At 46.0% G+C, this 19810-nt stretch overlaps 1 protein-coding gene across 3 annotated transcripts in view; it reads right to left on the bottom strand.

Moving 5' to 3' along the window:
* Positions 1 to 3324: 3324 nt before the first annotated feature.
* WFS1 (wolframin ER transmembrane glycoprotein) overlaps positions 3325 to 19810 on the bottom strand; it is a 62342-nt gene continuing 45856 nt past the window's right edge. For 2 of the 3 annotated variants that reach the window (XM_063923588.1, XM_063923578.1), the window contains exons 3-8: positions 15829 to 15911; positions 14132 to 14276; positions 9517 to 9687; positions 8590 to 8670; positions 8284 to 8429; positions 3326 to 6890 (exon numbers count right to left, since the gene is read on the bottom strand). In XM_063923588.1, coding sequence (XP_063779658.1) covers positions 5082 to 6890; positions 8284 to 8429; positions 8590 to 8670; positions 9517 to 9687; positions 14132 to 14276; positions 15829 to 15911 — 2435 coding nt within the window. In that variant the 3' untranslated portion in view covers positions 3326 to 5081. Of the gene's footprint in view, positions 6891 to 8283; positions 8430 to 8589; positions 8671 to 9516; positions 9688 to 14131; positions 14277 to 15828; positions 15912 to 19810 lie in introns of all 3 variants that reach the window. The other variant, XM_063923597.1, reaches the window with a different exon arrangement.

The following is a 19810-nucleotide window of genomic DNA, read 5'->3' as shown; positions in this document are numbered from 1 at the left end:
TCTTCCTTGTGTGACTGCTCCCCAGCCTCTCAGGCTGGCGTCCGTGGTCACCAGGATCCAATCCTGTATGCCGAATCTGCGGCCCTCCAATAGATGAGGACTCTGCAACCACCACAGAAGAGACACCCTTGTCCTTGGAGACAGGGTTATCCGTAGGTGCATCTGAAGATGCGACCCTGACCATTTGTCCAACAGATCCCTTTGGAAAATTCTTGCGTGGAATCTGCCGAATGGAATTGCTTCGTAAGAAGCCACCATTTTTCCCAGGACTCTTGTGCATTGATGTACAGACACCTTTCCTGGTTTTAGGAGGTTCCTGACAAGCTCGGATAACTCCTTGGCTTTTTCCTCCGGGAGAAAAACCTTTTTCTGAACCGTGTCCAGAATCATCCCTAGGAACAGCAGACGAGTTGTCGGCATTAACTGGGATTTTGGAATATTCAGAATCCACCCGTGCTGTTTTAGCACTTCTTGAGACAGTGCTAATCCCATCTCTAGCTGTTCTCTGGACCTCGCCCTTATTAGGAGATCATCCAAGTATGGGATAATTAATACGCCTTTTCTTCGAAGAAGAATCATCATCTCGGCCATTACCTTTGTAAAGATCCGAGGTGCCGTGGACAATCCGAACGGCAGCGTCTGAAACTGATAGTGACAGTTTTGTACAACGAACCTGAGGTACCCCTGGTGTGAGGGGTAAATTGGAACGTGGAGATACGCATCCTTGATGTCCAAGGATACCATAAAGTCCCCCTCTTCCAGGTTCGCTATCACTGCTCTGAGTGACTCCATTTTGAACTTGAACTTCTTTATGTACAGGTTCAAGGACTTCAGATTTAGAATAGGCCTTACCGAGCCATCCGGCTTCGGTACCACAAAAAGAGTGGAATAATACCCCTTCCCTTGTTGTAGAAGAGGTACCTTGACTATCACCTGCTGAGAGTACAGCTTGTGAATGGCTTCCAAAACCGTCTCCCTTTCGGAGGGGGACGTTGGTAAAGCAGACTTCAGGAAACGGCGAGGTGGATCCGTCTCTAATTCCAACCTGTACCCTTGAGATATTATCTGCAGGATCCAGGGATCTACCTGCGAGTGAGCCCACTGCGCGCTGTAATTTTTGAGACGACCGCCCACCATCCCCGAGTCCGCTTGAGGAGCCCCAGCGTCATGCTGAGGCTTTTGTAGAAGCCGGGGAGGGCTTCTGTTCCTGGGAAGGAGCTGCGTGTTGCTGTCTCTTCCCTCGACCTTTGCCTCGTGGCAGATATGAATAGCCCTTTGCTCTCTTATTTTTAAAGGAACGAAAGGGCTGCGGTTGAAAAGTCGGTGCCTTTTTCTGTGGGGGAGTGACTTGAGGTAGAAAGGTGGATTTCCCGGCTGTAGCCGTGGCCACCAAATCTGATAGACCGACTCCAAATAACTCCTCCCCTTTATACGGCAAAACTTCCATATGCCGTTTTGAATCCGCATCGCCTGTCCACTGTCGCGTCCATAAAGCTCTTCTGGCCGAAATGGACATAGCACTTACCCGTGATGCCAGTGTGCAGATATCCCTCTGTGCATCACGCATATAAAGAAATGCATCCTTTATTTGTTCTAACGACAGTAAAATATTGTCCCTGTCCAGGGTATCAATATTTTCAATCAGGGACTCTGACCAAACTACCCCAGCACTGCCCATCCAGGCAGTCGCTACAGCTGGTCGTAGTATAACACCTGCATGTGTGTATATACTTTTTTGGATATTTTCCATCCTCCTATCTGATGGATCTTTAAGTGCGGCCGTCTCAGGAGAGGGTAACGCCACTTGTTTAGATAAGCGTGTTAGCGCCTTGTCCACCCTAGGAGGTGTTTCCCAGCGCTCCCTAACCTCTGGCGGGAAAGGGTATAATGCCAATAATTTCTTTGAAATTATCAGTTTTTTATCAGGGGCAACCCACGCTTCATTACACACGTCATTTAATTCTTCTGATTCAGGAAAAACTATAGGTAGTTTTTTCATACCCCACATAATACCCTGTTTAGTGGTACCTGTAGTATCAGCTAAATGTAACGCCTCCTTCATTGCCAAAATCATATAACGTGTGGCCCTACTGGAAAATACGGTTGATTCGTCACCGTCACCACTGGAGTCATCGCCTGTGTCTGGGTCTGTGTCGACCGACTGAGGCAAAGGGCGTTTCACAGCCCCTGACGGTGTTTGAGTCGCCTGGACAGGCACTAATTGATTGTCCGGCCGCCTCATGTCGTCAAACGACTGCTTTAGCGTGTTGACACTATCCCGTAGTTCCATAAATAAAGGCATCCATTCCGGTGTCGACTCCCTAGGGGGTGACATCCTCATATTTGGCAATTGCTCCGCCTCCACACCAATATCGTCCTCATACATGTCGACACACACGTACCGACACACAGCAGACACACAGGGAATGCTCCTAACGAAGACAGGACCCACTAGCCCTTTGGGGAGACAGAGGGAGAGTTTGCCAGCACACACCAAAAGCGCTATATATATATCAGGGATAGCCTTATAGCTCCCTTATAGCTGCTTTGTTATATCAATTATCGCCATAAATGTGCCCCCCCCTCTCTGTTTTACCCTGTTTCTGTAGTGCAGTGCAGGGGAGAGACTTGGGAGCCGTCCTGACCAGCGGAGCTGTGAGAGGAAATGGCGCCGTGTGCTGAGGAGATAGGCCCCGCCCCTTTTCTGGCGGGCTCGTCTCCCGCTATTTAGAGAAATCAGGCAGGGGTTAAATATCTCCATATAGCCTCTAGGGCTATATGTGAGGTATTTTTAGCCTTTATAGGTAATCATTTTGCCTCCCAGGGCGCCCCCCTCCCAGCGCCCTGCACCCTCAGTGACTGCCGTGTGAAGTGTGCTGAGAGGAAAATGGCGCACAGCTGCAGTGCTGTGCGCTACCTTTTGAAGACTGCAGGAGTCTTCAGCCGCCGATTCTGGACCTCTTCTGTCTTCAGCATCTGCAAGGGGGCCGGCGGCGTGGCTCCGGTGACCATCCAGGCTGTACCCGTGATCGTCCCTCTGGAGCTTGATGTCCAGTAGCCAAGAAGCCAATCCATCCTGCACGCAGGTGAGTTGACTCCTTCTCCCCTCAGTCCCTCGCTGCAGTGATCTTGTTGCCAGCAGGAATCACTGTAAAATAAAAAACCTAGCTAAACTTTTTCTAAGCAGCTCTTTAGGAGAGCCACCTAGATTGCACCCTTCTCGTCCGGGCACAAAAATCTAACTGGAGTCTGGAGGAGGGTCATAGGGGGAGGAGCCAGTGCACACCACCTGATCGGAAAAAGCTTTACTTTTTGTGCCCTGTCTCCTGCGGAGCCGCTATTCCCCATGGTCCTTTCAGGAACCCCAGCATCCACTAGGACGATAGAGAAATGCAAAGAGCTTCGATTACACAAAATCTATGATATTCTCCAGTGTGCGTCTGCCTGTAGAGACATCTCCGTTTAGCCCTAAACCTCATTAAACTGTTAAGAATAACCAACCTGTAAAGTGTACATGTGCACAAGTAGTAACACACGGAAAACGCACTCTTTATTAATGTGTGTAACAAGCATGTAAGTCAGGCCGTCTGCTATGGTAGGACAAGAGCTCCCACAGCCCGGTAAGAGGCCGTCTGCACAAGAACGTCGCAGATATGATATGCAAGTGTAAAATGTTTAGATTCATTCACTGTAAACACAAGTAGCAATGCTGGTATAAGAGATGTCCATAATACATATATTAGCCAACAAGGGTAGAGACAATATGTCAGTGCGGACATACACTTAACATTCACATTTGTGAATATCACCAGATTATTTGTTATATTGTAGAACTCTGTGATTTAGGGTTAGTGGTTTATTAAACAGAAATAATAATACTGTGCTGTTATGTTCATGAGTATGTTGCAACTACTGTATACAGAAAGCCCCTAATAGTTAACTCATACCTTTGCAGTGTTAAAGGAGAACTCCAACCAAAACGATTATTTCAGTAAAAAGCCTTTATCCCCTAACTCAGAGGTTCTCAAACTCGGTCCTCGGGGGCCCACACAGTGCATGTTTTGCAGGTCTCCTCACAGAATCACAAGTGAAATACTTAGCTCCACCTGTGGACCTTTTAAAATGTGTCAGTGAGTAATTAATACACATGTGCACCTGCTGGGTTACCTGCAAAACATGCACTGTGTGTGCCCCCGAGGACCGAGTTTGAGAACCTCTGCCCTAACTACTGTTGTGCTGTTTGTCCGTCTTACTCGGATTATTACAAAAGAGTCTGGTACTCTCTCTATGGCAGGTCTGGAGCCACCAACCTGCAGGGTGTATTCGTTCTATACCTCAGAACAATATTAACCATCTCTGTGTTCAGCCAGTGGCTTCACGCCGCCATATATCAGGCCAATGGACAGTGTAAGCAGTTCCTACCGTTATGAATGTATTGAAGAGTTTTCCCATCTCTATAAATGTGAATGCATACATAAGGCTTTCAAAAAATGTTAGGTTGGGTTCTCCTTTAAGCTGTAGGAGCGCAAGCCAGAAGTCATTACATAGTTGAGATAAGAGGCATCAAAAGTAGTAGCTATAAAAGTCAATATGAAAGACATTATCTTAGGTTTGCAGGCATACCACCAAGGAGATATATCAACCCCTCTAAACAGGATATGTGGCGGAGTTACTCATTGCAGCCAAACAGCTTCCAGCTATCATTTTATAGACTGCACTTGATAAATGATAGCTAGAAGCTGATTGGTTACAAAGATCAACACCTCCACTGGTCCTCTTTAGAAGGCTTGGAACAATTCCCCCTACATGAAGCAGTTTTGGTTGATTTTGTGAACAACTAAAAACAAAAAAGGCGCAATATGGCGCTCAAGAAAGTGTCATGTCTATGTAAACAAAATACAACATGTGCACAATTACATGTTTCTGACGTGTAACTTAATGACAAATATCAGTTAGCACTCTTCCAATACACACATACACAAGTGACAAAGTGCAAGTAGTACTAAGCTCTAAGAGGAAAACTCACTTTGGCGTTTAGCATACTGACGTAATTACAGTTAACAGTTCCTATATGGACGTTTTCATACAGCAGAGAGGAAGGGAGAAAAGAAAAAGTCAAAGGCGAATTTAAAGGCCGTGTGGACACTGCGCCTCCAGTCGTCCTCTATCTTGACGTGTCTGGAAGCTGGAGTAAGCTTGGCCATGCAATTTAAGCAGCTAATGGCTTTCAGTTCAAAGACCGGCCACTTGCTCCCTAGACGGCCCTCCAGTATGGTGCTGAATTCTATCATGCTCCCCTGCCGCAAGCTCAGCAGCACAGTTTTGAACTCATTGCTCGCTTTCAGCACTATATCTTTAGTGGCGTCATCTTCTTCCAGCGTCCTGTTTCCATTTTTGCCGTTTAGGGGCATACCAACTGATATCTCAAACTTATACCTGTCAAACTTCTTCATGTGGCAGGTATGCTTTGAAAGGAACTTGAGGCGACAAAGTTCTTCTTCTTCTATGGTGACATTCTGTGGATCGCAAGCTGGGTACACCTCTCCGTACAAGCATCTCATCCAGTCTCCGATAAGGAGGGGTAGCATGTTCACAGCAGATTCAGCACTGTTGTCAATGTCCGTGATTCGGACGTATTTGAACCTCCCTGTCCAAGTCACCCTGTGACCTTCCAAATGGCTACATAAGATCTGGGTCCTTGCCATGTTGGTCTCTTTCCATGACCTAGGGCCACACAAAAAGCTATACTGCTGCCAAGTCAGCGTGGAGTTATAAACCTTCATTCCTTCTGAACGGTAGACGTATATCCAGCAGAACATGACGATGGCTGTGATCCACACCAGTATCAGCTTCACTATGGAGCTTTTAGTGATCGTCTTGACCATTTCGACCAATGAGTAGTTGGCTTTGGACCACCAACGGAGAACCAGTGGAACCGTACACAAGACAAGGGTCACCACAATCTTGGTCAGCTCTAAACACAGAAACCACTTTATGAAATGGACGACACACATGACAGCAATGCCGACTAAGAGTACGGGAAGGGCGAAGAGAAAGAGGAAATAGCCAATAGAAGCACGGATAAGGCCTATGGTGGTAGATTCACGAAGAATGACAACAGAAAGCTCGCACCACATAAAGCACACCAGGTACGGTATCAGATAGCAGTATACGCCCTTGAAACCCCGCAGCTGTGCCATCCTGAAGAAAAGGTAAAATAAGTATATGAAGAGTATGCAAGGGATGCTGATGTGGAACTCAATAAAATGACCAACTGGTAAGGTAAAGAATGTTTTGCTAAGTAATCCAACATATGGCACAGAATCCGGCAGCAAATTCAAAAAGGTGAGTGCTCCAGCAGCCACTTCTGTTATTAAAGCTCTCCGGGTGTACGGTTCAGCACTCGTACTCAGGCTCAGATAGCTGGTAACTGTGAAGAAGACGGAGATAATGGCCAGCTCCGAGCAGGGAATCCAGTGTCTGTCTGATATGGGGAATGAAAAGATGACGAAAAAGACAGAGATCAGGAAGTAGAGATATGGTTCTAGATGGTTCCACCCGAAATTCACTTCTGCTTGTTCAACATCCAGGTTCGGCTCAAATCGAAGCAGCAGGTCTGTCAGTGCGCGGAAGTTCTCCCAGGCTTTGCTGTCCTGGAAAACTTTCAGGGTGCAAATGACCATGGAGATGAAGGACAAGTAGAATATGACCAGAGGGATGAAAAAGGCAAAAAACTCTATGGTAAGGTTACTGATGATGAAGAAAAAGATGAGTGCGTTGATGTGGTGTGTAGGTATAATGGTAGACAGCCAGTGCATCCCGGCCTTTGACCCCATGTCTATGAGGAACTCTTTTAGTTCCATGATGGCGTGCAGTGGATACTTCATAATCTGGGGGAGAAAGAAATATGAGGATAGGCAGCAGAGTGGGAAATTAATCTAACACCAAAGCATAACAGGTCCCTCACATAAAAATTATTAGGGCTCAATTGATTTTGGCCAATGTATCTTACGCATTATTAATAATCCCATAAATGCAACAACTTAGTCTACTTCTTGAAACAAAAGCAGAAGGCGCCTCACCCGGGCCTTATGGAAATCTCTGTATAACTACAGCAGGGGAGTCACACAATACCCAACACTGGTCCGGTGTAAACCAGGTAAAAAATTTCAGTTTTACAGACATACAGATATGTCCTCATAAAACTTTGCTGCAGTCGCACCAAACAGCCCCTCCTGGCCCACCAGGTCCTGTGAGGCTCTGCTAGCGACAAACGTCTTTTTTTAATCTTATTTGCCCTAAATTCAATGCAACTAGGACGCATGACAAGTCTGTGCTGATTAAGTCAATATATGACACGTGTATATATGTGTGTGCAGCCGAGTCTCTCTCTGTGAACCAAGTGCTATACAATCTAGCAGCTGCAGCTTTTTTCCATACCAAAGAGTCTATTTACTAAGCCTTGGATGACGATAAAGTGGATGGAGATAAAAGTACCAGCCAACCAGCTCCTGTCATTTTTCAAACCCAGCCTGTGACATGGCAGTTAGGAGCTGATTGGCTGGTACTTTACCTCATCCACTGTCTCTCTATCCAAGGTTTAGTAAATAGACCCCCGAGTTCCATTGTGCTCCATATACAGACATAGTCACACACAATATACTGTACAAGTGTCATATCAAATTATTCAGCACAGTCTCCATGTTGTCATGTAGACACATTGGGCGGGATGTACTACGCAGAAAATGCGGTAAACTCCCTGTTTACCGCATTTTCCTGATGTACTAACCCCCGGCCGGCAGGAAAGCGCCGCGGCGGGGTACGCCAGCGTACGTCCATAGAAGCCTATGGGCTTCTCTCCGCGGCGCTGTGTGAGGGATCCGATCGGATCCCTCCCAGCATGCCCTGCGGCCGCCCCCGTCACCCCGCGCATGCGCAGACTGACTCCTGGGGCCGAATCCCGGAAGTCAGGCTGCCGCTGCGCATCACGGAGGACAGCTCTTATCGGAAGAGCTGTCCTCCGCAATGCTGATCGCATATGTTAGTACATATGCGATCAGCATCGTGGTGCAGGGCGGCGATGTACATTAGTACATCCCGCCCATTATCAGAAAAAAAAAAAGAGACTGGCAAAGTGAGCGACAGCCAGGGAACATTTAGGTGTATGAGGGCACATCTGTATCATAGGCTAAGTGTACATATTACTTTGATTCTCCTCATCCCGCCTACTCACAGAACATACCATTGTTACCATCCTAAAGACTACTGCTACCCCCGTGTTACCTTTTGTTGAAGAGGCAGCTCCTCCGGGCCCTTCCCAGCAAACTCATCATCCTCATCATCAAGCAGGAACAAGTTGGACGGTACAATCCCTTTTGCATATTTTTTGGCGATCTCCACAAAATCATCCACGGCAATGAAACTTTTAGCTGTACAACATAAAAAAAATAAAACAAAAGAGCAGAATAATGTGCAGGGTAAAATCTTAGAACGCCAATATCAATATTTATGAAATCGGCCTAACCACCCCCCACCACCACAAAGCTGCATGTGCTAGACGGTATGAGAATCACAGAGCCCCCTGCTCACCTTCACTGCTGACCAAACGCTCCAGTACCCGGCGCTCCTTCTGAGCAGACTTTGGGATCGGGCCAGGCTGTTGCTCCCCATCTGAAACACAAAGTAATTCATGAAAGCGCAGGGAATATACCAGCGTTATGTAACTAACTTTTAATAAACAATGATTACTGCGTACTGGGATATTCTGGGACCATCAGCTATCTGACTACATCAGTGGTTCCCGAACTGACTCAAATGCAGACTGTTTGCAGGGCGTGTTTTAGTGCTTAACGGCGATGCATTAGAAAGGGCTCCAGCGTCTTACTTCCTGCGGCCATGCTGCGCAATGATAGGTCTTCTCCCAACTCCAATGAATTAATGATCTGCGACGGATGCTGCATCTGCTCTTTAATTTCACACATTAGCTGCGTACAGTACACATTAAGCTGCTGCAAATGTATTAGCACAAATGTCTAAATCAGGCCCAGAGATTGATTGGTCGCCTCTTCCACTATTTGTTTATAATGTTCAGTTATTGGGCATTAAATGGTCATCTGCTATAAAGAACCGGATGTAAAAATATGTGCCACATGCCCGCTGACCAATCAATGCCCAGACAGCGTAGCCATTAGGAATAGTACTGCCCCCTCTGGTACTCTGGAATGGAACTGTGAGCACTGTTCAGCTCTGATTTTTGATTGGCTGCAGGAGTCTGGAGGAGGACAGAAATAGAGTGCCACCAGCCTGTAATAATGGTGACTGACAGCAGCTCTAGGACCTGGCAGAAGCGCAGCAGCAACAACAGAAGCACAGGAACGGGTAGCATGGTGACTGCATTGCTGGATAATCCGCTTTCACCTAAAGCCACTACTTGGTGAGTAAAATGCACAGACAGATGTGGGTCTCTCCTGAGGGTGGAAGATTATAAATACTACACGGTTATTACATCTCACCAACCTTCAGCATTGATGTGTCCGACGTTCTCCAGTAGCTCAGACACGGAAAGCTGCTGCTTCTTCTTCGGGTTCATTCTCCAGTACATGACTAGCGCCGCCTTCCTCACAGCCCTCTCCAAATCCGTTTCTGTGGAAAGCTTCCTCACTTCGCTCTCATTTTCATTTGTGATTCCTAGATAAACGGAGCATGGGTGGATATTGCTGTAATCTGGATGTTAATACGACCTACCAAGAAATAGCATTACAAAGCAATATGCTGCATTTTCATTGGCTCTGGGACGCATCGGTCACAGGTCACAAAAGGGGGCAACCACAAAGGCTATAACCCATTAGTTACTGCACCTGCGGCCTGTGTATAAATGGTGTGGAATAGAATACTCTTATCACCATCACATTTCCACATAAAATACCAGAGTTAAGTTGTATGGTCACCTACGTGACACTTTCCATAGCATAACTAATAATAGTCACGCACATCAATATCACCAGCGATAATGGCAATATCAGCCCGATATCACATTGTGGCCCAATAACCTGCTCAACATTGATCAGATCATTTCATTGCGTCTATGATCACCCACCTGCCGACCACGCTAACGAGCTCCCAGGTGATCCATTTATTTGGCTTCAGCATGTGTGCGGCTTAATTACAATTTGATTCTGCCATTAAGCACTCAAGACAGATTAACAAATGAGGTAATAATACGCAGGGGGAGAGGTACTAAGCCTTGTAGAGTGATAAAGTGGAGAGAGGTAAAGTACCAGTCAATCAGCTCCTATCTGACATGTTCCAGGCTCTTAGGTCCTCTGCTTTTCTCTATCTATACCACATCTCTTGGCAAACTAATCAACTCTTTTGGATTTCAGTATCATCTGTACGGAGATGATACTCCAATCTACCTATCCTCCCCTGATTTGTCACCATCTATATTGGGCCGTGTTACTGAATGCCTTTCTGCCATTTCATCTTGGATGTCATCTCGCCACCTCAAACTTAATATTTCCAAAACAGAATTAATTATATTTCTACCGGCCAATAGTAGTTACCAACCTGATATCTCTATCACTGTTGAAAACTTGACAATCATCCCTACCCAACAAGCTCGCTGCCTAGGTGTCATTATTGACTCTGAACTGTCCTTTGCTCCCCACATTCAATCTGTCTCAAGATCATGATACATACATACATCTAAGAAACATCCAAACTATGACCATATCTTGCACAAGACACAGCAAAAACTCTAATCCATGCTCTCATTATCTCCCGCATTGATTATTGCAATAGTCTCCTGATCGGTCTTCCCAAACATAGGTGGTCATTCAGAGTTGTTCGCTAGCTGCATTCGTTCCATGTGCAACGATGAGGCAAAAAAACGGCACTTCTACGCATGCGGCGCAATGCGCACACGCGGCGTACTATTACAACGAACTATGTAGTTTTACACAGGGTCTAGCGATGCTTTTCAGTCACACAGGCTGCCGCAGAGTGATTGACAGGAAAAGGGCGTTTCTGGGTGTCAACGGACCGTTTTCAGGGAGTGTTCGGAAAAACGCAGGCGTGGCAGGAAAAACGCAGGCATGGCCGGACGAACGCAGGGCGTGTTTGTGACGTCAAATCAGGAACTGAATGGTCTGAAGCGATCGCAAGTGCTGAGTAGGTTTGAAGCTACTCTGAAACTGCACAAAATTATTTTGAAGCCGCTCTGCGATCCCTTCGTTCGCACTTCTGCTAAGCTAAAATACACTCCCAGTGGGAGGTGGCATAGCATTTGCACGGCTGCTAAAAACTGCTGGCGAGCGATCAACTCGGAATGACCACCATAGGCTCTTACCACTACAATCCATTTTGAATGCAGCTGTGAGGCTAATCTTCCTCGCTAGACGTTCATCCTCTGCAGATGCGCTCTGTCAGCCCCTCCATTGGTTACCGGTATTCTACCGTATTAAATATAAAATACTTTTACTTACATACAAGGCTATTAAGCAAATTGCACCAACATACAGTACATCTCTTCACTCATCTCAAAATATCTCCACACCTCTCCGCTCTGCACAAGATCTGCATCTCTCATCCACACGCATTACTTGTTCACACTCAAAATTACAGGACTTAACCGGGGTTCACCCACTCTGTGGAATGCCCTCCAACACACAATAAGACTCACCTCTAGTCTCCAAACCTTTTAGCGTTCCCTGAACACTCACCTCTTCAGACAAGCCTACAAAATTCCAGACCCACCCGCATAACCTTCAGTGCTTCCCTATCCAATTACATCCTCTCTGTACAGTACACATAACATCACATATCTTGTCTTTCTTTACTCTCACACCCTCCTGACACTTGGCCAACATTGCGGGGTGATCATATCATACAACCCATTAAGAACCTAGCAATCTGGTGGACCATTATCCAATAGGTAGCATCTATACTTGTGTATCAATGCCTATTTCCCTATAGATTGTAAGCTTGCAAAAAGGGCCTTCCTACCTCTGTGTCTGTCTGTTTTTACTCAGTTTTGTTCTATTACTGTTGTTCTAATTGTAAAGCGCAACGGAATATGCTGCGCTATATAAGAAACTTAATAAATAAATAAATAAAATAAATATTTGAAAGATGACAGTTAGGAGCTGATTGGTTGGTACTTTATTTCTCTCCACTTTATCGCTCTCCAAGGCTTAGTACATCTGCCCCTATAGATTATATCTGTTAAGGTATTGTCAATATACAGTATATACGTCACCCGCAGGGTTACAATAGCCAGACATGTAAAAGATGGAATAGTAATGATAGCACAGCCACCCCAGGAACACAAAGACATGCTTGGTTGCTGCGGGTGAGAACGCAGTGATCATAAATCCCCCCAGCCACTCTTATGCTAACTGCAGAGGTCTCCACGTCTCCCAATGCCAGGAGAACACTTACAGTACTACAGGCTTTTACAATAAATGTGGGCAAAGAATCTGTGTGGCACCCAGACAAATGCGATATGGCAGGATATACGAGGGGATTCTGTGCACTAATTGGGGTTCCCCGTCACTTTACGAAGAAAACTACACCAAAAAAAGTCCAAAAACTCATTCCGACCTTTTCACCCGTCGACCTAATTCCCATGTCGACCTTCAGTGGTCGACCTAATGACTGTTGACCTAAGTTGAGTCGAGCCAACCACCCATACCCCTCTCTTCTATGAGAGAATGTGTAATTATGGCAGCAGTACTCATTAATACATACATTTATTAGCAAATACCAACACTGAATGGACAAACTGAGCGCTAGAACAAAAACTACAAAGGTACCAGACAAAAACTGAAAGACATTTCAGGGGCTATATAACAGATTCGGAGGAATCAGTGTGTTTTCTGTCCGCCAAGGGGCTTTTTTGCGCTGCCCCCCCCGCACCTTTCCCCCCATCGGCATTCTGCTGCCGGGATCCAGAGGTCGGTATGCTGAGCGTCGTGATCTTGTGCGCCGGCAACACATTACCAACCCCCTGAAACTCCCAATCTATTACATGACAAACCTGGTATCTGTATAGACAGTTTAGGGCAGGGTCACATTTCCTGTCCCTCACTGATAATAATCAAAGCTCTTGTTCGCCTATCTTGGCTTAGATTAGAGTCTGATTCAGATGTGGATGCTGTAGGGATTGCTGCTCCATCACTGAATGCTAACATGCTAATGCGCCTGGTGTAAACTAGAGATGAGCGGGTTCGGATTTACTCGGTTCTTAACGCAAGTTCAGATTTTCCGGATAATTTTTTATTGGCTAACCAAAACATGTGACATCTGAGAGCCAATAAATCCCAGTAAATCCGAACCCACTCCGCTCCATTGTAAATAGATGCCTCCTGCACGCATGTGTGATCCGAGGACACAGCATCGGATCACTGTGTGGTACCATCTGCCATATGAGTGACCTTCAGGTTACTCAGACAGCTCCGTAAACAAGGCCAGGAAATCTGCGTCAGAAAAAGCAGACCGCGGCCTCTGCAATCCCATGAAACGGAACCGTTGGCTGGCGCCAGCTCCTCCCTACCCTCCAAATGGTTGGCGCCTGTAAATCAGACTGCGGCTGCTGGGCACTGCAAATGCGATTGCAGGACCCGTTCTGCACATACGCAGACCACCCATCGGGCTTGTGTACAGATCCAAATCAGGCCACTGGTCCATAACAAGCCACCAATGAAGGGATGAATATGTAGATTCCCATCTCATTATTTATCTGAAAATAAGCTGAGGGGTCCCTGCACTGTGTAACTGCTGGAGGGCAGAATAAAGAATTGTGCCCACCATAAACCACTGTAGCGCTATTTCTTACAGCGCCTGCTCCCTGAGCCTGCATGACCCCTGCCCTGGGGTTGTGTTACCAATATAATCTATTTCAGGTTCCACCTGCTGCATTCGTACCGATACGGTGCAGAAAGCAATACATTTCACTGTCAGGTTTGCACATAAAAATTAAAAATAAAATTATATAATATACTAACTGTCCGGATGTGAATGACAGCATTTTGCGTTTCTAGCAACCCGCCAAGGGTCCTAATTATAACACGGCACTCTGAGCTAATGCTGGACATAGAGAATACTTCTCTTCTAAAGGACAGTGTTTATGTACCTCTTCTGTCTGCCAAACATTTCCGCAGAAGCTTCACCGCCTCCCTCCGACCTTGCTTGGCTGACTGGATCAGCCAGTTTACTGCAGCACAGCTGTTCACTTCTTCATCCTGCTCTTCAGCAAGTTTCAAGTAGTATTTTCCCACCTGCAGCACAATGATGTGCAAGAATCATACAGGGTTTTAAAGTTTCTCCAACTAGCACAAAAACATTGTACTGAGGGTATCATATTTTTTCATATATATGTGTTTCATACTTTGCATTTCCCCGAAGAATGATCATTTCTCTATGTACTGCATATCCCAACAAGTTCAACCAATGCAGTGCACTTCAGATGGCGGCCTCGTATGGTGCTTTCACGTGTGGGATAATAATCCATGGAACAAATGATTCTTTGGGTATTTTGTCCCATGTAATTGAATTTCATATATTTTATTTAGCCACTGTAACCACTGTAGTGTGGATCTGTACTGCCCACCCCTTCCTGCTCAGTCCCCTCCACTCTCTGCTGCTCCTTCCCACCCCCTCACTCCTGCGGCTGAATACTTAAGCATCGCCATTAGGTCCTCCTCCACTCCAGCTAGGGTGTGTCCTGTCGCTCTAGTAATGGGAACCGTTGGAGGGGCAGCACATGCGCATGCATGTAGAAGACGGGACAGACCTTATTATCAGATATACACAGTCGAGTCACATTATTACGACCACCAGCTAATAGCCAGAGTAACCGCTGTGTGCAGCACGGACAGCAGCTAGACGGGCTGAACTGTCATTTTAGACACACGTCTGATAGCCCCCAGGTTAATTCTGACGGTGAGCTGCTCTACTGTAGCACGTCGGATGGCCCTAACGTGCCTTCGTAGCCGACGTTCACCTCTCACATCAATGGCACGTGGAGCTCCGAAGTTTACCTGTCGCTTATTCGCAATGGTGCCATTTGTCCAGTCACGATACACCTTCACCACAGCAGCACGCGAACAGTACACAAACTGCGCTGTTTCAGAAATACCACTGCCCTTGGCCCGAAAGGCATGTATTCCGTTCCAGGGTAAGTGGAGGAAGGGGTTTCAGGGTAAGTGGAGGAAGGGGTTACAGGGTAAGCTACACATGATTTGTGACCACCACGTCAGAACTGTGGAACTCTAACCTATAGGTGTACCACCTGCTCTGCTTACCCTGAAACACCTGCCTTGATCTATGTACAGTATGTTGGACATGCTGAACGAAAGGTCTAACCGTTATTTATATATGCTAATCCTTATCCTCACTTGCTTGCACGGTGCATGGAAAGGTCATCAGCAATGACAGCCTAAATTAGACCGTGTTTATAGCACTATGCCTATGTGCTGGTGACATGGAGACCTGCAGACTGACAGACACAGCCATTAGATGGCGTGCACAAGGCTCAGCGATAGGCGTCTCCAAACAATATCATAGTGATTTCTGTACAGGAACTTCTACAGACTATGACTGCAGGTACACATTACATTTACCTGGCTCTGAGCATTAACAAATACTATCCTAACATACAAAAGAAGACAGTGATTACAATGACGCCCCATCCTATCGGTGTATGCAGGCTGTACAGTGCAGAGCAATGTTTGCACAGTGATCATTCTGGCTGGTTCATGCACAGAGAATTTCAGGACAGAGCAATCAACTTCCTATCTGTTATTACAGCAATTATCAGTCCAGTGTTACCTCACTCTGCGCCTTTGCATCCCCGGTCCTAGCTTTCTCCAGCAGCTCCTGCAGCTGGGCATCCTCATCCTCGTTTAAGTCCTCTGCAACATGACAACATATCACATGCTGTGCATTTAACACCAAATCTCAGTTACTACAATCATCACAATGGAACATGCATTTCATGCGATTGGTCCAAAGATGGTCAAAAAAGACCACAGTCCTGTGACATTGTATTGTTGTTATTCTCCTTCTATTATACAGTACTGACATATTACACAGTGCTGTATGTATAGTGTATCACACTACAAATAACATCCTCGCTAACTGCTTTCCATATCTCACTATACTACATAGTTATCTCTCTTTCTGTTCTGCGATTCCCTTCTGTATGTTACTCTTCTACAAAAAGCTCAACCTTCCCACTGTAACCTATGTACCGTGCCCCAGATGGAAGCCTCGCCTGGCACGGAATCCGGTCTCTAGGTGGACAGTTACTAGGTCGACACTATCTAGGTTGACAGGATTTCTAGGTCAACAGGTCAAAAGCTGGACTACGATTGGGAATAGTAACCTGTGCAGAGCGCAGCGGTAGCGGAGCGAGGCACCTTGCCCGAAGCATGGCGAGCAAAGCGAGGGGACACGGTGCACTAATTGTGGTTCCCGGTCACTCTACAAAGAAAACGACACACAAAAAAAAAAAAACACAAACTCATGTCGACCTTCTCACCTAGAACATGTCAACCTAGAGACCCTGTTGACCTAGCATCCCTGTCGACCTAGTTACTGTCGACCAATAGTGGTCGACCTAGACACTGTCGACCTAGTTACGATCTACCTTCCATACCACACCCGTCTGGCACATACTACTTATATAGCACACCCAAGATGGCTGCCTCACATGGTACTATTTTGGGTAAGCTGAACAACGCATGGATCTGATGACTTTGTAAGCATCGTATATCTCACTTTAATATTCTGTATCTACCGCATTACGTGTCATCTCATCCTGGCATTGCCTATGCCTCCCCAGTAGAACCTATGTAGAGCGCCTAAGATGGCTGCCTCACATGATACCTGCATGGGCAGGGTAAATAACTTATGAAATTTATGATGCAAAATGGCTACCTCAACTCTGTCTTATGCTCATGGTCTTCTGTATTTTCTGCATATCTGATTTATTACTGTTGTTTATTTTCCTTCTGTCGCTGGAAATCCAGGCTAAACTGATGAGATTATTTTATCATGGAGACTGATATAAGGTTCCCTCTCCCTTTCTGTAACACTGAATACATAACACCATTATCAGGACAGCTGTTCCATTCCTGTGAGAGCAGCCGGGGGCATGTCAGCATGGGTACACCATAAGGAGAGGTCCTATCAGACCACAACAGCTTCAGCCATATGACTGCGGGATCAAGCCTGAAAACACATACCCAGATCTATAGCCAGAACCAAAAACAAATACACGCAAGAAGCCAGCAATGTTCTTACATTATGGATGTGAAGACAAATATACATATTTTGGTGGGATTAGTAACAATGACAGCAATTAATTCTTAGCAAATACGGCCAATAGATTAAACCAGCCAGTAACTCCCTTCATCCACACATCCCCATACCATGAACCAAGCCACACACCCTTCCCCCTGACAAGTAAACCCACCCATCTACGGTGAACCATTAGAACCCATGCGTAGCACCAAGGTGACATGCACAGCGTTTAATATTTGTTTGGTTACCCCATAGTGCTACAGAAAACTTAACAGCAACATGACAACCATCTAAAAGTGATAGCTTTCTGCTGTGGTCACAAGTGAAGGGGGGGAGGGGATATAAATAGCCACGTCACTATCTTCTCATGGCAGCTGGAATTTCCATCTCACATGTCATTTTATCAATTATTATCATTTATTCATAATGTGCTACAAAGTTTCCACTGCGCCGTACAAGGGGGAGACATAAAAACATAACAGAAATACAGGGCACTACACAACAGACAGCCGTACCGTAAGTACAAGCTTTTACATAACACACAATAGGCGAGTAACATGGGTGTGAGAGGCAACTAAATTCCACGCGACAATTACAAAGAGGCATAGCAGGCAGGTGAATTCAGCATAGGGCATGGATGACAGACCAACACGCACATAACCATTACGCAGAATAAGATGACAGGAGGCAACTTGGCCAAAGCACATATGCAACCAATTCAGCATAAGAGACAGTTCATAAAATGTTCCAAATGCACCCATTACTGAGTTGGGTATGCGTTACCGCTGCTAGGGATCCTGGTGGTGAGCATACCGACCACGGGAATACCGTTTGGAAGGGGGGGGGGGGGGGGGGGGGGGGCAACAAGCCCCTTGTGGGCTCGGTTCTATTGCCACTGTATGGGTGTCGTGGGGGTGGGATGTAGCCGCCGGTAATGTGACCGCCGGTCACATAACTACATCCCATATCACCTAATCACAGCATAAGCAGCCATTTTGTATGTACTGGACCAATATATTCATGAATGCTGCCTCACAGTTCACCACACAGGCAGCTCATAATGCACCAATGCAGCATGGATATACTGTATTTGGTCACCTAGGGGCCTAATTATTAAGCTTTGGAGAGAAAGTGGACAGAGATAAAGTACCAGCCAATCAGCTTCTGTCATTTTTCGAACCCAGCCCGTAACATGGCAGTTAGGAGCTGATTGGCTGGTACTTTATCTCTATCCACTTTCTTACTCTCCAAGGCTTAGTATATAACCCCTTAAGGGAAGATACAGACGGAGCCTCCGTTATTCAGGCTCTTTGTGTGACTAGGCGCACCTAGTCACTATGAGCGTCTCCGCCTGTACTGGTCTGCGCGCCTGGACGGAGACGCTCCCCATTCACTTTAATGGAGAGCGTCTCCGTCCGCACGCCTAGACAGAGACGATACAAATGGGAAGCAGCTTGTGCACTCCCAGCTTGACTAGGCGGACAGATCGCCTAGTCACGCCGGAAGTGCACGTGTGCGCCTCAGCCGGGTAAGATAACGGTGGCTCTCACTTTTACTTTATTTATAGGCTGCATTCTCATGAATATAGGGGGTAATTCCAAGTTGATCGCAGCAGGATTTTTTTTTTAGCAATTGGGCAAAACCATGTGCACTGCAGGGGAGGCAGATGTAACATTTGCAGAGAGAGTTAGATTTGGGTGGGTTATTTTGTTTCTGTGCAGGTTAAATACTGGCTGCTTTATTTTTACACTGCAAATTAGATTGCAGATTGAACACACCCCACCCAAATCTAACTCTCTCTGCACATGTTATATCTGCCTCCCCTGCAGTGCACATGGTTTTTCCCAATTGCTATCAAAAATCCTGCTGCGATCAACTTGGAATTACCCCCATAGTCTGAGTCTACAAAAGTGTGGCTTCTATTGTGTGCAGGTTAACAGGTGCTCTGTCAGTATAGACTTGTGTTTCCACCAGAATACAGCCATTTTTCCTGTATCATTAAGCTCATGTGACTATTCAAAGCCAAGATGACTGGGACGGACTTCGTACGGTTCAATGATGCCAGAGAATGTTTCTGTAGAGCCAGTACAGGGAAGTACCACACTCACAGGATAGCGCCAGCCAAACCTATACACAGTAGCTTTATAAAACGCTAGTTGTGTACCCGGGCACTAAGCATTTGTCAGAATTATCTCTGACTGATCCTCACCCAAAGCTACTGTACATTTTAGATCACCCCTTAAACTGTCCATACTTTTCTGTTAAACCCAGATATAATATGACACAACAACCTCCAGATGCTTCCAGACAACAAGCACGTTAACAAACATCCTCTATATAAACACTGAAGGCCCGAACATGCCCAGAGATTAACTTGGCAAACAGTTTTTGTGGATTTTTATAGAAAACAAAGCAAGCAACAAAACTGGTTAACATGTCTCTGGAAGACTAATATTAACAGCCTCACAACCGGAGAAAAGTCATACCTTGGCCAGGCAGTGTAACA

Source organism: Pseudophryne corroboree, chromosome 1 (assembly GCF_028390025.1).
Source record: "Pseudophryne corroboree isolate aPseCor3 chromosome 1, aPseCor3.hap2, whole genome shotgun sequence".
Taxonomy (NCBI): Eukaryota; Metazoa; Chordata; class Amphibia; order Anura; family Myobatrachidae; genus Pseudophryne; species Pseudophryne corroboree.
Note: the sequence above shows the minus strand (reverse complement) of the source record. Positions and strands in the feature narration are given on the sequence as shown.